The following is an 18,008-nucleotide window of genomic DNA, read 5'->3' on the forward strand; positions in this document are numbered from 1 at the left end:
AAAAAAAAAAAAAAAAAAAAAGACTTCAATAAGTTGCCAGGTATAAGATTAACCTACAAAAATACATACCACAATTTTTCTATATAAGTAGTAACCAACTAGAGATAAAATTAACCAAAAAACCCTATTACGTATCTAGCAATTAATTTTAAAAATATTTTTGTTGAAGTACTAAAATACATACAGAAAAGTGCACCAACTGTAAGCTTACAGCTTGAAGAATTCTCACAAAATGAACACACCTGTATAACCAGCATCCTGAAAGGCCCACCCATGTCCTTTCCACCTACCAAAGGCAAATGCTATCCTGACATCTAACACCAGATTAGCGCTGCTTGTTTTTAAACCTTATATAAAGATTCATATGGTATGTATACCTTTTTAAAAAATGAAAAAGGAGAGAAAGAGATCCAAAAGGGGGTGAGTATGATATCTATTTGCAAGACACTGTTCCCTTTTCCTCCCTGGTACACTCTCTTTTTATTACTTTAAGCTGTTATTATTGTTAGAATTATAGCTGTCAAAGTATTAGCTTCCAAGAGTCTGAGCTTCAATTCTTGTCTATCATTTTTACAAACTGGAAATATAATTTTGAGCAACATATGTGTTTCAAAATTTCCCAAGGAAACAATTTTGAAATTCTATGTTATTCATTTAATAAAATTTTACTTTCCTCCATTAACTATATTTCCTAAAGAGTTACCACAAAAATGATAACAGAAGAGAAATCAAGTCAGTAAGATGAAAGGGAGTGAAGGCACCAGTCCCCTAGACAACAGCTGCCTTGGCTATAGATGGAGAGGCAGTGTCTTGAAAGTCTGAATGGACAGAAATATGTATTCTGGGTAGTTTAGATATTTACTTTCCCATAAGGAATCAAATCAAGTGATACTTCAAGGTCACCTCAAGATCTAATATTCTATGTCTACATCACAGCTCTGTCTCCAGTGCCTTGGAATTTTTGAGATAGTGACCAGAAAAGGAAATCATATTCATGATAGATTACTGTGCTTCCAACATGAGTATATCTGACACTAATCTTAGCAATTTTAGACACTGACCCTAGTGCCCCTGTGCTTCAAAATCACCTGCAGAGGTTTGTTGATTGGCTGGTGTAAAAACAAGTACCTACCAGTACTGACTCCCTCCTGACCTGAGTCAGAAACTCTGGAGGTAAGGATTTGGTGCAAGTGCATGTTTTCAGATTTCCCCACGTCATTCTATGCATAGCCAGAGTTGAAAACCACTAATAAGTTAACACAACTAACAAAAGATCTCATTTCACATTATCACACACCTGTGCATCAAATCTTATTATACACCACAGAACATATGCCCATTTGAAAAATTACTGGTCACAATTTAAGTTGGTGGATGAAGCACAATTCACTTAAAAACACTGAACTAAGAGTCAAAGACTTGTTTCTGAGCTCACCTTTGTTACTCACTATGTGACATCAGAGAAGTTAGCTTTCTGAGAATTATTTTCATTTATAAGAATGGAAAAATATTACTTGTTCTGCCTTCCTAAAATTATCATATCCATAAATTAAGGGATATGTAATAAAACCATTCTAAAATATAAGTAAGGCACTAAATTTAGTCAGAATCAGTTGATTTCCTGAAGTCATTGCCAACTATACAGACAGACTCAAAATGCTGACAGTCTGAAATGAAACCAAGACCTCCCTTCATTCAACTAATTAACTAACTAGCTAACAATCAAACTCCTGTCAGGGGGGAAAAGGCTAAGGCAGTTCTATTATTAAAAACAGAGAGAATGCTTTTATTTTCTACTTCCTGCCCTTCAACTCTCTCAATTCCCTCCAAGCTAAGTTCTAATCACATTAAGAAGAAACAAAAGTCAAGTACTCAATTTTGGGGGAACTAACCTATTTTCTTCCGAAGAAAATATACTAAGAAAGACAAACCTCAGCCACAGTACTACGTATACGATCCACCACCTGCTCAAAGTCCACCAAGCTGAAGAGGGGTTGCTGCTTGAGACGATGCAGCTCTGCAGCAAAAGTGTCCTCCTGGTTTTTCAAAATGGATCCTGCAAAACAGGAAGGCACTGTCAAAGGAAGACAGGGAACCTGCACAGGCAAGGGTTTCTCATCCCAGTGCCACAGCTATTTCACCTGCTTCTCAGGTAAGCATGTCACTCACAGCTGTGCTGAAATCTCAGAACATAGAGGTCAGTAACCACCCACCCTGCCCAGGCAGACTTTGGGGCCACACAGCATCAAATCAACCTTTGAGGATGGGGTACAGTTGGGCAAGGAGACTCCTACCTTTCCTAGTCAGGTTTACATTTTGATTCTCGAACATCTGGACAGATTCTCCAACAAACAGGATTTTTTCAGCAACCCTCACTGGAATGTAGGACGGCAGAATCTCCACTCGTAGAGAAAACTGCTTTAGAGATGGTGCCAGCATGTTCTCTTCTTCTATCAGGCGCTGGTCAAAGAAATAATCCGTATCAGAGATGACGTAGGAAGTGAGAAAGGGAAAGCAAGGAAACATCCGGCAGGTCTCCCAACCTGTGATTTACATTTTCTAGAAGCAGGGACTTGAAATATGAAGTTGCATAATTGTTACATTACTGGTGCTAGAGAAATGTATTCCATTTTTAGGCAGCAAGATAGCATGGTGGAAATAGCAGTGGTTTTATTGACATTAGGATTTTAGCCCTCTGCCTTGGCTACTGTGTAAAAACTTGTGCAGGGGCTTCCCTGATGGCGCAGTGGTTGAGAGTCCGCCTGCCGATGCAGGGGACACGGGTTCATGCTCCGGTCTGGGAAGATCCCACATGCCGCGGAGCGCCTGGGCCCGTGAGCCATGGCCGCTGAGCCCGCGCGTCTGCAGCCTGTGCTCCACAACAGGAGAGGCCACAGCAGTGAGAGGCCCGCGTACCGCAAAAAACAAACAAACAAACAAAAAAAACTTGTGCAGTAGGTCTGGAACCCAGTCTCCTTACTTGTACCATGGAATAATTGATCTTTGTTTTTTTCCAGATCTACATGTCTACGATTTATTATCTTGTGCATATGCCTGCTCTGCCCAGCTCTTTACGCAAGCCTGACTCATTTAGCCAAGTGGTTCTCAAAGCCTGGCTCCTGGACCAGCACCATTGGCCTCACTTGGGAGCTTGTTAGAAATGCAAATTTTCAAGCCCCTCCCCAGATTTACAGAAAACCTGGGGGGTAGGCCCAGCAGTCCGTGTTTTAACTAGCTCTCCAGGTGATTCTGAGGCACTCTCCAGTTTGAGAACCACTGATCTAGCCCACTCACCACCCAATCACTCAGGCCCCTTCTGTTCCCTGACTTGCTTTTGAGTTGACCCTTATCCAGCTCCAACTGGAACTTTAGGCTCCATACTCCTGACTTTGATCTCTGCTATTCACCCTTTTAGTTTTGGGCTTGGGTGCTGGTGTGCCTCGGGGCACTATCCTAGACCCTCTTCTCCTCTGGCTCTCAACACTCTTCCTAGACAATCACATCTTCTTCTAAGGCTGAACTGATCATCATAAGAGATATTTTTAATCTTTCTGCATCACAGGACTCTGCAATTATAAAAGCTACGGACCTTCCAGAAAAATATATAACCGTACACTTCACAGACCCTCTGATGCCACTCGTGAACCCCAAATTAAAAACTTCTGTATGCCGATGACTCCTAAGACTTTAAACTAGATTACTCCCATGAGCTCTAGGCTCAGCCCACTGGTCATTTCCTACAAGTACCTCAAACTCAATGTGTCCAAAGTTAGACCCATCTTCTTTCCCCTGACACCAGCAATCCATGTTCCTTATCATCACCACTCGCCCACTACTAAAGGCAGAGACTTGGGTATCATCCTTGATTCTTCCCTCTGGACCCATAGCCAATCAATCACCACGACCTACCTGTTCCAGCTCCTTAATATCTCTCAAGCCTCTTTATTCTTCACCATATTTACTGTTCCCACCCTTGGTGTAGGCCACCATTATTTTTCAGCTAATGTCCCCAACATTCTCCTAACTGAACTACTTGCTGCTAATCTTAATTTTTAAAAAAACGATTCCCCACACAGTTTCTAGAGTGATCTATCATAAAGTCTGATCTAACATACAGAGGTAGGTTAACCTCTTGCCTAAAATTCTTCACGGTTCCCAGCTCTCTTCAGGCTCAAGTCTAAATTCCTTCCCATTGTTTACAAGGGCTTTCATGATCTTACCTCTGCTCATCTCAAAAGCTTCATTGACTGCCACTTCCCACACCCGCCCCCCACTGTCCCTTACACTCTACATCTCAGCCTTTATTTACCTGACTCTCTCAATTGAATTACTAATGGTTCCCCAAATGAGCCAGGTCCTTCATGGCCTCTGTATACTTTACACAGTCCTTTCCTATGCTTGGAATTTTTTTTTTTCTTTTTGACCGTGCAGCATGTGGGATCTTAGTTCCCCGACCAGGGATCAAACCCGCACCCCCTGCATTGGAAGCTTGGAGTTTTAACCACTGGACCGTGAGGGAAGTCCTCCTCCCAAACTCTTTGCAATTTAGACATACATTCCACTGAAAAGCCTTCTCTAGTTACTCTAAGACCATGTTCCCAGGATACCCATACTTACTCTTTCCAGAGCACTTAGTACACTGTAATATATCTTCCACTAAACTATAAGCTCTTTAAGGACAGGGACTACTACATTTTATTTGTTTATGCAGTTGTGGCATGTGGAACAGTACCTGGCATGTAACAGGCATTCAATAAAACGTTGTAACAGGATAAATGAATGGATGAATGGATAAGAACAATACAGGACTTTGGGGAGTCTAATCAAAACTCTAAACTGCATGTAAAAGCTCTGGGTACCTACAAGACTACCTGAAGAGACAAGACTTATTCTCTTAAATGTGTATACCAGGAAGAGGGGAAACAAAAGGAATCTCACAAATATATTTTCTATTTTATAGTCTCACATTGTTAGGCATTAAGTATTAAGCTGAGATAAAGCCAAGTGTTTACATCTAAAGAATTTATGGAAGGTATCCAGGCTATGATGAGCTGGGGGCTGGGGGCAGGGGCAAGTCACCAAAAGGTCATCTAGCTGTAGACTTTTCCGACTCCTGGCAGGAGCAGGCTAGGCTTCTGGTTGGGCTCTCACCAAGTCCTGGAGTTCTCTCAGTTGTTTTCCTGTCAGTCCCCCAATGCCCAGATCCTCCTCATCCTCTTCTGGCTGGGCACTGACATTACCAGAAGATGGACCCTGTTTGATAAAGAACTCTTCGTGCTGGTCCAAGAGGAGTCCATGTAGCATCCAGGCTGAGAGCTGCTTATACATGACCCCGTGACACACGGCCAGGATTCTGAGTGGAGAGGAAAGCAAGAGCCTTAGAAGTCCACTAAGAGGACACTAAACCCATGCTTTAAACTGCTACAGGATAAACAGAGGCCTGAGGGTTTGGTCAGCAGAAGGGAAATGACCAATTAAGCTAAAAATAATTGTGCTATTTTAACTTAAATGTCTGCGGATGAACTAAGTGGTTAAATTTCCAAACTTGTAGCCAGTGTACTAAAGTCTGAAATGTTCAGTAAATGTTCTGATAGTCTTTTAGAAGAAGCACATTTTTTTCCCTCTTTTTGAGTAAAGTAAGTTTCAAAATGGATGATTCCTTTTAAAATTAAATGGACTTACAGGAGTCTCTTTTTGGCTAACACAGTATTAAATTAGTTTTTATTTTTGTTGGAATCACATAAGGAAAGTAGATTCAGTATGTGAGAAGCTGATATACCTGAAAAAGTATTATCCAACAAAATCCAGAGACTGAAACAAAATGCAGAAAGGTTGCTGGAGAATGGGATATATTCACATGGTCTCAAGGGATCACATCTCAGGTAACATATTAATGACAAAGGGGAAAACGTCCCTCTAAAACAGAGAGATCTGGTGGAAAGCACCTAAACCAAGTGATGAAACTTAACACCAGTAATAGGACAAACTTACTTTTTGTGCTTTCTGATATGCTGTAACAGGAAATAATATGACCTATGTAGTATTCTTGCCAAAAACGTTCAACCTGAATCTAATCATGAGGAAATAATCAGAAAAATCCAGATTGTGGAACATTCTACAGGCAGTCTTTGATCATACTCCACATTTAATACAGTTGTAATCATAAAATTTTGTATCCTTTTTTTAGATAGTATTATAAAAATATTTTTACATGTTGTTATAGTATTTGTAATTTTAATTGCATTATAGTCTATCAAGTGAATATATCTTTAATCAGCTTTCTTCTGCTGGTAATTTTCTAATTTTTTTTTAAATTTCTTAATATAGTAGACAACATTGCAGTGAATAATGATTATGCATATGGTTATTTTCTTCTTTTGAATAATTTTGTTAGGATAAAATTTTTAAGAGTGGCATTATAAGATTATAAAGCTACTCAAAATACACGTTTAGACGTAGCTAAGCATAATCCAGCACATGTAGTGGAAATTCTCCAAGGATAATGAGATCCAAAAATGAAAAAGGACTGCCTCAAGGTCATCTAGAGCCTTGCTTTGATACTCAACACTTTATTAAAACGCCCTTTTTGCAATTTCTGAGCCACCGTAAGGATTACATGGGCTCCTTTGCTCATGGGGCTTTTCCATCCTGGTCATAACTTTCCCCAGAAGGAAACCTGAGCTGACCTGAAAATAAAACTTGTGCAAAATCAAGTCACCTGACCACCTACTCCGCCTCCCAACCCCAATGAAGCTGTGACTTACTTTTCTAGTGCACTGCGAACAGGAGGCAAACCTCCACAGCTGTGTTTGTACACTGTTTCCAGGATTTGACAACCATGAATCTGTGGAAAATACAGCCTTGTCAAGCTGAATTCCATTTTAATAGTTCATGTAGCACAATCTCATATTCTATATTCCATCCAGAGGGCACAATCTGCAGAGAATGGGGATAAACTTTCTCATAAGATTTTTGTATAGTTCTGATTCTGACTCCAATGCCAATGTGTGGGGGGTTTTCCCACACTACCAAGCAATCCTCTGACACCAGCTTGGGTGTCCTACAATCCAACTCAATTCTGATACTATCCACCCAGAGATAGCATCAGATTCCACAGGTTAAGGGCTCAGTCCCTGTCCTCCATTTCCGACGCCAATCACAAGTTCAGGTTGTTCCCTGTGCTTCCAACTGGCTGATTAATAGATCAGAGGTTCCCCCTCCCTGGATTCCACTAATTTGCTAGAGCAGCTCACAGAACTCAGGAAACCCACTTATTCACTAGATTACCTATTTATTATGAAGGATACTAAAGGATACGAGTCAACACCCAGATGAAAAGGATACACAGGGCGAGGTCCCGAACAAAGGAGCTTCTGTCCGGCATGGTGGCACATAGAGGCACTCTGGCTCACCAATCTGGAAGCTCTCCAAACCCCGTCCTTTTTGGTTTTTATGGAGCCTTCATTACACAGGCAGGATTAATTAAATCACTGGCCATTGGTGATTGAACTCAATTTCTAGCTCTCTGCCCTCCTCTCTCCCCAGAGGTCAGGTGGGAATGGTGGGACTGAAAGTTCCAACCCTCCAATCACATGGGTGTTTACCCTGGCAACCAGCCCCATACTTAAGTGCTTTCCCCAAATCACCTCATTAACAAACTCAGGTGTGGTAGAAAGGGGTTTGTTATGAATATCAAGTCACCTTTATTGCTCTTATTACTTAGGAAATTCTGAGTTTTAGAAGCTCTGTGCCAGAAACGGGACAAAGACCAAATCTATATTTCTTATTATAATCACAACATCACAATAGTTGTTGTCGAAGTATGGACCCTCCACCTCCCTGCCCCTCCCCATCCCACCCCATCCCCCAGCAGCATCTGCATCACCTGGAAACTTGTAAGAAATGCAAATTCTTGGGCCTCACTCCAGACCTACTGAATCAGAATCTCTGGGGTAGGGTCCAGCGATCTGGTTTTAACAATCTGCTCCAGGTGATTCTAATGCACAATGAAGTTTGAGAACTACTGCACTAAGGAAAAACCAGAATCATTTAGAGTTGAAATTCCAAGAAAAGAGGTAAAGAAAGCTCTTACTTCAGATTAAGGCCTAATCCAGACTACTTACAAGGTATATACACTTTTCTAAAAATCTGCTTCCTCTTTCAATGTCCTTTTGCCTCTGCTTTTTTTTTTAAACTGCTTTATTGAGGTATAAGTTATATACAATAAATTCACCTATTTTAAGGGTACTTTCAACAACTTTTAGTAAATTTACAGCATTGTGCAACCATCACCGTAATCCAGTTTTATAACATTTCCATCACTCTAAAAGGATCCCTGTGCCTGTTCGCACTCCCCCATTCTCACCTAACAACCTCATTTTTTACAGCCTTAGCACTCAGCTTCCTACAGCCTCCTCGGCAGGAAGGAAGGTTCACCCATCTGCAATCCCTCTACTCATTTTCCACTCTCCTTTCTTTGGCCAACGGAAGCTCAAAGTCAACTGAGATGTGCCGGCATGTATGGACCCTTACACTAACCCCACTTACCTAGAAGTTCCCCTCCAATTTTGGGAGATGGTTTAGTAGAGTGGTTAAGAGCATAGTCTTTGGAGTCAGACAGCCCTGGGTTTACATCCTCGTTGTACCATTTACTACCATCTGTGTGACCCTAAGCACATTCCTTAACCTATTTGATTTTTTAGAGGATTGACTATGATAATGTATGTAAAGCATTTAGCAGAGTGCCTGGTATGCAACAAGTGCACAATAAAAGCTCGATGTTATTTGATGAGGGCCATCAGCTTTGCAGGGTCAAACAGCACCTCCCCTGCTGGCTCTGCTAGCACAGAATGAATGCAGCAGAGGGTAAGTTTCTTATACAGCAAAAAAATGAAGTAGCAACCTGGCAAACTGACTAGCTAACTAGTTATATTCAAATGAACACTCTTAATAAGCTAAGGCACAAATCTAACAGCTTAAGAACATGAATGAACTAAACATATTTAATCCATCTGTCTTTTTTGATCCAATTATGAACCAGCAGATTCTTCTTCTAATGTAAAATCTCAAAGCATCTCAGAATTATTAATTCTACCCAGAAAAGACATTCTCTGGACACTGGAGACCCTAACTTTTCAATGCATATGATAAAAACTTGTGATAAGAATAGGCATATTTAACTAATAAAATAAACATCTGGGTTTCACCCAATGATTTAAGAATTCTCAGAAAACTGCCAGTACCCTAACGATAAACCTACTACCTTCTTTCTAAGGATTAACTTTCTGCTTCTCTTCAAGATCCATATCCAACAGTTCTGAATCCTTAGTGTAAAATGCTCTCACCTCCAAGTATCTGTAGCATGTTCTCTTACCCAGCAGCATTCTTGGGTATATGTATTATCATTTCCCCCACCTTCTGGACCAGGAGGTGCTTAAGGGCAGGGTCCTAACTTATTTTTGCATTCCTGATACTTAGCATGATACTCAAGCAGATATCACTGAATGAATAAATAAATAATAAAAACTTCTGAAAACTAGGCTCTTCAAAAAAGAATGTAAAGGAAAATTAATTATGAGTATTTCCTTGGTGCTTACCAGAGCAAAAGGAAAAAGGAAAATTCTCACCTTTTGACTTTTAATTTGTTCTACTACAACCATCACAGAGGGGAAAAGGAGCTGGAACTGCAAAGGAGAGAATAATTAGGATGGTATATAATCAAATACAAGGAAAAAAATTAACTCAGGAAATGCCTTTGTTTCTAAATAGTCCCACTTAACATAAAGATGGCAATACCACAGAACAGCCAAGATCCAGTATCCTAAGGCAATTTGCTACAGGGGTTGGCTGCAGATAGAAAGGGAATGGCAGACAGAAGCAGTTTCTATGTTTGAGGCTAGCATAATTGCTAATACTGAGGCCAATCTAGAGCATTAACATCACACAGTAAGTTTTCACTAAATTTGGAACTTTTCAAACAGTTCTGATCTAGGAAAGCATACAAAATATCAAATGCTGGGCTCTGAATCCAGAAGGAAAAAAGTTCTCAAAAATAATATTTTAAGTTAGATTATTCTAATGATATCAACAGATTCCAAAGCATTTTGTTATCTGGGCATCATACCTGATCTAAGGAGTAATTGACATGTGATATGGAGAGATGGGGGTCAGCCAGGAACTGCAACAAAAAAACACTCTGATTATGGCTCCATATAAAATATCTTGAATCTATTTCTTCTATGAAAACCAGAAGCGAATGTGAGAGTAGGCTTAGGGTTCATTTTAGGGTATTGAGAATTGATCATTTATAGAAGATTATTAATGTTGATTTTCAGGTGATAACAAAACCAAAGCTAGGGCTCTTCTAAACTCACTCAGGAACCTTTGCCGTGATCCACTTGCCACTTTGATCATGGCTTGGGCAATCACAGAGAGCACACTTACCCTCCAGCCACGCAGAAAATAGCTCATTCTTAACCACCTGACCGTATCAAAGGGCATTACAAATCAGGAACATGCCCTCATCTGCTGTCCCAGAGGTGTTCCTTCCCGTATTTCTTCTCACCTCTTGTTCCAAATCAAGCAGTGCTTGGCGATAAGGCTGCAAAACTGAATCCAGCCCCGTACAGAAGGCCCTTAGGTAGATTCCATGTGACCCACCTTGGCCCTGCTGAGATGGATGGTGATCCTGAAATCAAACAAAGAAAAGTCAACTTTTCAGCTCAGACCCTGAAACCCAAGGAAAACATTATCCTTTATTAATGGCATTTTTTTGTTTAAATAATTCCCCATCAAAGCAGTGCTTCAATGAGAGGAAAACCTGACTGAAGAGACCTTTTAAAATGTGATAATGTTTTCATTTTCCAAGTGGCTCAGATGTTACAAACAACCAGGTATTACTCCATACTGTCACTAGAGGTTTTTCAACAACTCAGTTCTAACCTTATAACTTCTAGCTTAAATCCCTTTGGTGGTTTCCCCTTGCCCCAGAATAATATCTAAACTCCTCTACATGGTATACAACTTCTGGCCCTTACTCTCTAAAATTATCTTTAACTGCTTCCAACTTCACATCTTCATTTACAAATTACTCAGCAGTTCCCTGAATGTGCCTTGTTTCTATCTCTCACCCCTGTGAATGAGTGTGGTCTGCTTGTAACTCATGTTTGTGACAAATACGTACTCTTCCTGCAGGACCCAACTCCAGCATCTCTTCCCTGAAAAGCCCTTTCTAACTCTCCCTAGGGAATTAATAGCTCCCCTTTGTTGCTTTCATAGCATCCCTGTTTAGTGCTGGAACTGAACTTTTGTTTATCTGTCCCCTCACTAGACCAAGAGCTTCATGAAGCAAGGGCCCATACTTTGTTCATCTTTGCATTTCATTTCCTAGCACAGTTCTTTGAACAGATGGTAACTATTTACTGAATAAATAAAATGACCTCAGTCCTCCTTCTAACAACCCTTCTCCTGCCTAGATGGCAATTCATCAAAAACACGAACCTGATAGCCAACATGGGGAGTGAGAAGACACTCACCAAGAGGCTATTAACAAATATGGTTTGTCTTTCAAGAAAGCTGCAGTTTCTTTGTAAAAGCATTCTTTTTCTACACGGGGGAATTGCAGTTAACAGTTGACTAGAGGCCATGATGACTAGCCTTTCTGGCTATGTACTGATTTGCATGGTCAGGCTCTGGTGGTGGTAGATACCATAGCAGGATTCAGCAACAAATGTGGTAGGAAGCTTGGGCTCAGAGGTTATAAGGCACACTGTAGCCAGAGGATGCTGCAGAGGATACTAGTAGTTCCTGGAGATAAATGTTCCCAGCTATAATAAGAATACCACGGGCATAGGGTGAAATAGACCAGATTGGCTTACAACCAGGTGATTTTGTTTTGGTTGTGTCATTCCAGAGAACTGAATGTCTTCATTTATCACAAAATGAAAGAAAAAATGAGACTGCTTTTACTTTTCAAAAAAGAAAGAGGTACTACAAATATCTTTAGAATTTGGGAAAGTAGGAATTCACATATAACTTGCACATAGTCACACGAATATAGGACAGGTTTGGTTTTTTTTTAAGTGTTATATACAAACACTTAAAGAGCCCTTTTCATCTATATTAATATGTATACAGGTTCCAACTTTGATCATTGTGTTCTCATTATTATGACTTCATAGCAAACTGGCACTGATTAGGTTTTTTTAAATATAAATTTATTTATTTATTTTTGGCTGCGTTGGGTCTTGCTGCATGCGGGCTTTCTCTAGTTGCGGCGAGCAGAGGCTACTCTTTGTTGCAGTGCACAGGCTTCTCATTGCGGTGGTTTCTCTTGCTGTGGAGCATGGGCTCTAGGCACGCAGGCTTCTGTAGTTGTGGCACATGGGCTCAGTAGTTGTGGCTCACGGGCTCTAGAGCACAGGTTTAGCAGTTGTGGCTCACGGGCTCTGTGGCATGTGGGATCTTCCTGGACCAGGGCTCGAACCCATGTCCTCTGCCTTGGCAGGCAGATTCTTAACCACTGCACCACCAGGGAAGTCCCTGGCATTGATTAGATTTTAAATTCTTTTCTCTGCAACAAAATCTGTTTGAATCAGAATCCCTGTCCCAGAGATGAAAATATAAGGCATTATTCTCTGACTCCTTTGTCCCATAGATTACCACCAAGGGCCTGACAACCAGTTTATATAACAGGGGCCAGGTGGTACTGACTGCATTGTTTCAGAAAACTATCCTTCCTTTTCCTTTCTAGAAGTCTCTGCCTTTCTCTTCAACCAGAATCATTCTTTCCACTGGGAAATAGTCATCATTAAATCAGAGTCACACAATGCAGCAATCTTCTTACTTACCACTGACAGAATTGCAGACTGTTAAAAGTAAAAAAGAACTTTAAAATTTCTCTTAAAAAAAAAATTTGAGTTCTACTATATGCCAGGCACTTCACATGAATTACCTTGTTTAATCCCCACAACCCTATTAGATAGGTACTATCTATCCCCATTTTATAGGTAAGGAAACTGAGCCTCAGGTTACTGCTGAGCAGTCTATGGCCAGTAAGTGATGGACAGGAAACAAATCTTTGGCCACTACACTATAAAGCACTGACTTCCAATTAATTTATATTAATCAATAATATTTATTAAGTCTTACCACATGCCAAAACCTTCTCCAGTTTAACTCTTATTTACAAATAAGAAAAAGGAAGCCTGAAGATTTTAGTTGCCTGCCTCAATGCAACTACGGTAGTTAGAAGCAAAGTGGCAAAGGAATTTTAAATAATGCTTTGTGTTTTCACCTCTGGGACTGGAACTCTGGTCCAGCTCAAACTGATTTAATTTAGGTCTCTTAAAACTTGGGCAAAGTATACTTTCTCTTACATCCATCTGCCTAAATTGGTCCCCATGTATATTTTCCCCTTGTTTGAGGTACAGTCACCTTGCCTTCACTTGAATAATTCCAGTGATGAGAAGTTCATAACTTCTTGACACTTACATCACATGAATTACCAATGGATTCACTGAAAACTTAACATAGCTCCAGCCCTGGGGAGGTGTACGTTCCCTGAGAACAGGAACCTACCTGCTGCTGCACATGGCCCGTGTACTGTTCAATGAACTCGGTGAAACGAATGTAGTCTGTGCCCAGCCGGCAGAGTCGATTCAAGACACTAGTTTCACTGGGATGGAGAAATGGGAAGTCCTGTGACACCTGCAGGAGAGGAATAATGCTAAAAACGCTGATGCCCGCTACTCACTGCTCACTAGAACGATTGTCTCCCTTTGCAAGACGGCTATTTAAGACTGTTAAGTTCTAGATAACAAAAGTATTTCCAAATCACTACAAAGACGTTGTTCCCCAGTCCCAACTTAGTTATTTATTGAAATAGGCAGTAATGCATGGTAAAGAATTTAAACAGTACAAAATGGTATACATGAAAAATAAGTCAACCTCTACAGAGGCAGCCACTACTACCTGCTTTTTTTTTAAATTTTAGTATAAATATTATATTGGTTTCAGGTGTACAACATAGTGATCCAGTATTTTTACAGATTACAAACCATACTAAGTTATTATAAAAGACTGACTAGGGGCTCCCCTGGTGGCACAGTGGTTAAGAATCTGCCTGCTAATGCAGGGGACACAGGTTCTATCCCTGGTCTGGGAAGATCCGACATGCTGTGGAGCAACTAAGCCCGTGTGCCACAACTACTGAGCCCACGCGCAGCAGCAATGACCCGATGCAGCCCAAAATAAATAAATAAATAAATTTATTTTAAAAAAAGACTGACTATATTCCTGTGCTGTACATTACATGCCCGTGACTTGTTTATTTTGTAACTGGTAGTTTGTACCTCTTAATACCCTTCACCTATTTCATCCCTCCCCCTATCCCTCTCCCTTCTGGTGACCACCATTTGTTCTCTGTATCTGTGCATCTGTTTCTGTCTATGCATATGTTTGTCTGTTTGTTTTGTTTTCTAAATTCCACATATAAGTGAAATCATAAAGTATTTGTCTTTCTCTGTCTGACTTATTTCACTAAGCGTAATATCCTCCAGGCCCATCCATGTTGTCACAAATGGCAAGATTTCATTCTTTTTCATGGCTAAGTATATTACCTATTCCTTATGGAATCTTCCTGGGATGGTCTATAAGGATATATGGGGTTTTTGATCTGGTTGCAACAAAGTCTCTTGAGCAATATTGCTCACTCTTGGTTCTGCAGATTCCAGAGGTTTCTCAGACATATTCTTAGGATTTACAAATTCTCTATGAAAATTTAAATTTTGTTTTCATTTTGATAAAAATGTAAAATTAATGTAGCATATTATAATCTGTAAAAGCACCTTATAACTGGACATATAATTTAGTGTCCATATTTTCATTTGTATTTTTAATTTAAATCATGGCCAAATGATAGCCTAGTATGGTATGTAAAGATTTCACAGCAGTTCAAGCAGAAAAATAGTAGTGGGAGAATGTACTCATTCAATCAACTAAGAAAAAAATCACAGCAAAATGTACATAAAGTTACCATTTTAGCCATTCAAGTGTACAGTTTAGTGGCATTAAGTGCATTCACTTTGTTGTGCAACCATCACCACCATCCATCTCCAGAACTTTTTCATCTTCCCAAACTAAAACTCTGTACCTCTTGAATGATGACTCCCCATTGTTCCTTCCCCCACACACCCTGGCAAGTACCCTTCTAATTTCTGTCTCTATGAATTTGACTACTCTACAATATTTATCCGTTTGTGACTGGCTTATTTCACTTAGCATAGTGTCTTCAAGGTTCATCCATGTTGTAGCATGTGTTAGAATGTCTCTCCTTTCTAAGGCTGAATAATATTCTATTGTATGTACATGCCACATTTTGTTTATTCACTTCATTTGTCTATGGACATCTAAGTTGCTTCTGCCTTTTGGCTATTGTGAATAATGCTGCTATGAACATGGGTTTACAGATATCTATTTGAGTCCCTGCTTTCACTTCTTTTGGGTATATACCCAGGAATAAAACTGTGGGATCATTTGGTAATTCTGTGTTTAATTTTTGGAGGAGTCACCATATTGTTTTCCACAGGGACTGAACCATTTTACATTTCCACCAGCAATGCACAAGGGTTCTAATTTCTCTACAACCTCACCAACACTTGTTATTTTCTGTTTTTTTTGGTAGTAACCATCCTAAAGGGTATAAAATGATATCTCATTGTGCTTTTTTTTTTTTTTGCGGTACGCGGGCCTCTCACTGTTGTGGTGTTTCCTGTTGCGGAGCACAGGCTCCGGACGCGCAGGCTCAGCGGCCATGGCTCACGGGCCCAGCCGCTCCGCGGCATGTGGGATCTTCCCGACCGGGGCATGAACCCGTGTCCCCTGCATCGGCAGGCGGACTCAACCACTGCACCACTAGGGAAGCCCCTCTCATTGAGCTTTTGATTTGCATTTCCCTAATGATTAGTGATATTGATCATCTTTTCATTTGTTGCCCATTGTATATCTTCTTTGGAGAATCAACCAACTTTTAGTGACTACGTACTTATCCCAGGCACTGTGCTAACATTCCAAGATTAAATAGTGAACAAAATCAGACATATTTACTACTCCCAAGGAACTCAGAATATTTCACATTCATATTGTATTTTGTGGAAGCCATCTTTATGTGACAGTAACTGTAGTAATAAATAGGCAAAGAAGAATTTTTCTGTTACTGATTCCACAAGAATTTGATTAGGAATCCATTTAATGTAGATTTTAATGACACAATGCTAACCATATCTTCAAGTTAACAACTTAAGAGGTAGCATGACATAGTCCTTAAGAACTTGATCTCTGGAGCCAGACTGCCTAGGTGTGAATCCCTGAGTTGCCTCTTACTTGCTTGAAATCTTAGGCAAGCAATACCCCTCTGTGCCTCAGTTTTCATACCTATAAAGATGATAATTGTGAGGATTAAATAAATTAATACATGTAAATCACATGTGCCAAGCACATAGCAAGTGCTCAATACATGTCAGCAATTTTTTATTTTTAGGACAGCTCTACTCCGTTATTAAGTGATACTCCTATTAAAATTGGCATTTGAGGGCTTCCCTGGTGGCGCAGTGGTTGAGAGTCCACCTGTCGATGTAGGGGACGCGGGTTCGTGCCCCGGTCCATTGGCAGAGTTTTAGAAAAGTTCCAGGTCTGGTTACTCTGAAACAACAAACGATACCTTAAAGTTATTGGTATCATTTGGTACAACCTACTTATATGAACAGGCATTCTCTTCATTAGAGTTACTGAAGTCAAAATAGAAAACAGAGAGCCAAATCTGCAGAAAAGTCATTCTACCATTTAACTCAATGTTGACAATTTAGTTTTAGCAAAACAACAGTATATATTACATTAGATCAGTGGTTCTCAGTGGGGGCAATTTTGCCCCCAAGGGATATGGTAATGTCTGAAGATATTTTTGGTTGCACAACTCAGGGTATACCACTGGCATGTAGCAAGTAGAGGCCATGGATGCTGCTAAACATCCTACAGTGCACAGGACGGCCCCCACAGCAAAGAATTATCCAGTCCAAAACGTCAGTAGTGCCAATGCTGAGAAGCTGCATTAGATTAACGTCAATTTGAATTGATCAGTTTGGTAGTTTTATTTACTTTGTAAAAATAACTGGTTTTACAGTTGTTAAAGAGCAATATGCTTGAGTTTATACTTAGCTTAATGTGTATACATATTCAATATTACAATAAACTTATTTTTATCAACACTGGGCATTCATGACAATTTTTCCCTTTATCGAAATGTGAAAAACACCATTCTGCAGAAAGTATGCAATATTTGCTGATTTTGGTGGAATTTTTTTCTTTCACAAATAGCTTAATACCTACTATGTGGCAGAAACTGTACTAGGTGCTCCTGGTACATCTATGAAGAAGACCACTGTGGTCTTAGCCCCCATGGGCAATCTATGTGAGAGAAAAACTAAACATAGGTAACAACAATAAATAATATGAATTGTGATGTCCTATAAGGGAAATAAACAAGTTGCTGTGATAGAAAATAATGGCATAAGGAGTATACTTAAAGAGGTGGTCAGAGAAGGTTTTTCTGAGAAGTAACTTTAAAGCTGAGAACTTAAGGAGGAAAATATCCGATTGAGACATTTTTATAAGAAAAAAAGGAAGGCAGCTATTGTTCCCATATTCTTTCGTCTCTTTTTACTTCTGACAGTCAGGCACAAACAATTACCTCCTGAATATTTTTCTCCTATATTCCTGGCATTGTGCTAGTTTTACAGAAGAAAAGAAACAATAACAAAAGCAATCTGTTTGATTTATAAGTTTTATAGACCAAGAATGTATATTTTCTGCTCCTCTACAGCCTATACTACCAATTCTCATAGGAACAGGCATGACTTTGTGATCAGACAGAGCTAGATTCAAATCTTGCCTTATCAAGACTAGCCACCATAAAGTTCTCTGAACTTCAGTTTGCTCATCTGTAAACTGGGGCC

The 18,008-nt window shown here is 39.9% G+C and overlaps 1 protein-coding gene across 4 annotated transcripts in view; it reads right to left on the bottom strand.

Annotated features, from left to right (window-relative positions):
• TUBGCP4 (tubulin gamma complex component 4) overlaps nt 1-18,008 on the bottom strand; it is a 47,214-nt gene that overhangs the window by 26,742 nt on the left and 2,464 nt on the right. For all 4 annotated transcript variants that reach the window (XR_003001430.1, XR_003001429.1, XM_024732531.1 and 1 more), the window contains exons 2-9: nt 13,579-13,707; nt 10,565-10,687; nt 10,124-10,177; nt 9,627-9,683; nt 6,765-6,844; nt 5,152-5,353; nt 2,295-2,460; nt 1,932-2,056 (exon numbers count right to left, since the gene is read on the bottom strand). Coding sequence is in view for 2 of the 4 variants with exons in the window: in XM_024732531.1 (XP_024588299.1) it covers nt 1,932-2,056; nt 2,295-2,460; nt 5,152-5,353; nt 6,765-6,844; nt 9,627-9,683; nt 10,124-10,177; nt 10,565-10,687; nt 13,579-13,707 (936 nt within the window). In the remaining 2 variants the exon portion in view is untranslated. The remainder of the gene's footprint in view (nt 1-1,931; nt 2,057-2,294; nt 2,461-5,151; nt 5,354-6,764; nt 6,845-9,626; nt 9,684-10,123; nt 10,178-10,564; nt 10,688-13,578; nt 13,708-18,008) is intronic.

This window comes from Neophocaena asiaeorientalis, unplaced genomic scaffold (genome assembly GCF_003031525.2).
Source record: "Neophocaena asiaeorientalis asiaeorientalis breed wild unplaced genomic scaffold, Neophocaena_asiaeorientalis_V1.1 scaffold119, whole genome shotgun sequence".
Taxonomy (NCBI): Eukaryota; Metazoa; Chordata; class Mammalia; order Artiodactyla; family Phocoenidae; genus Neophocaena; species Neophocaena asiaeorientalis.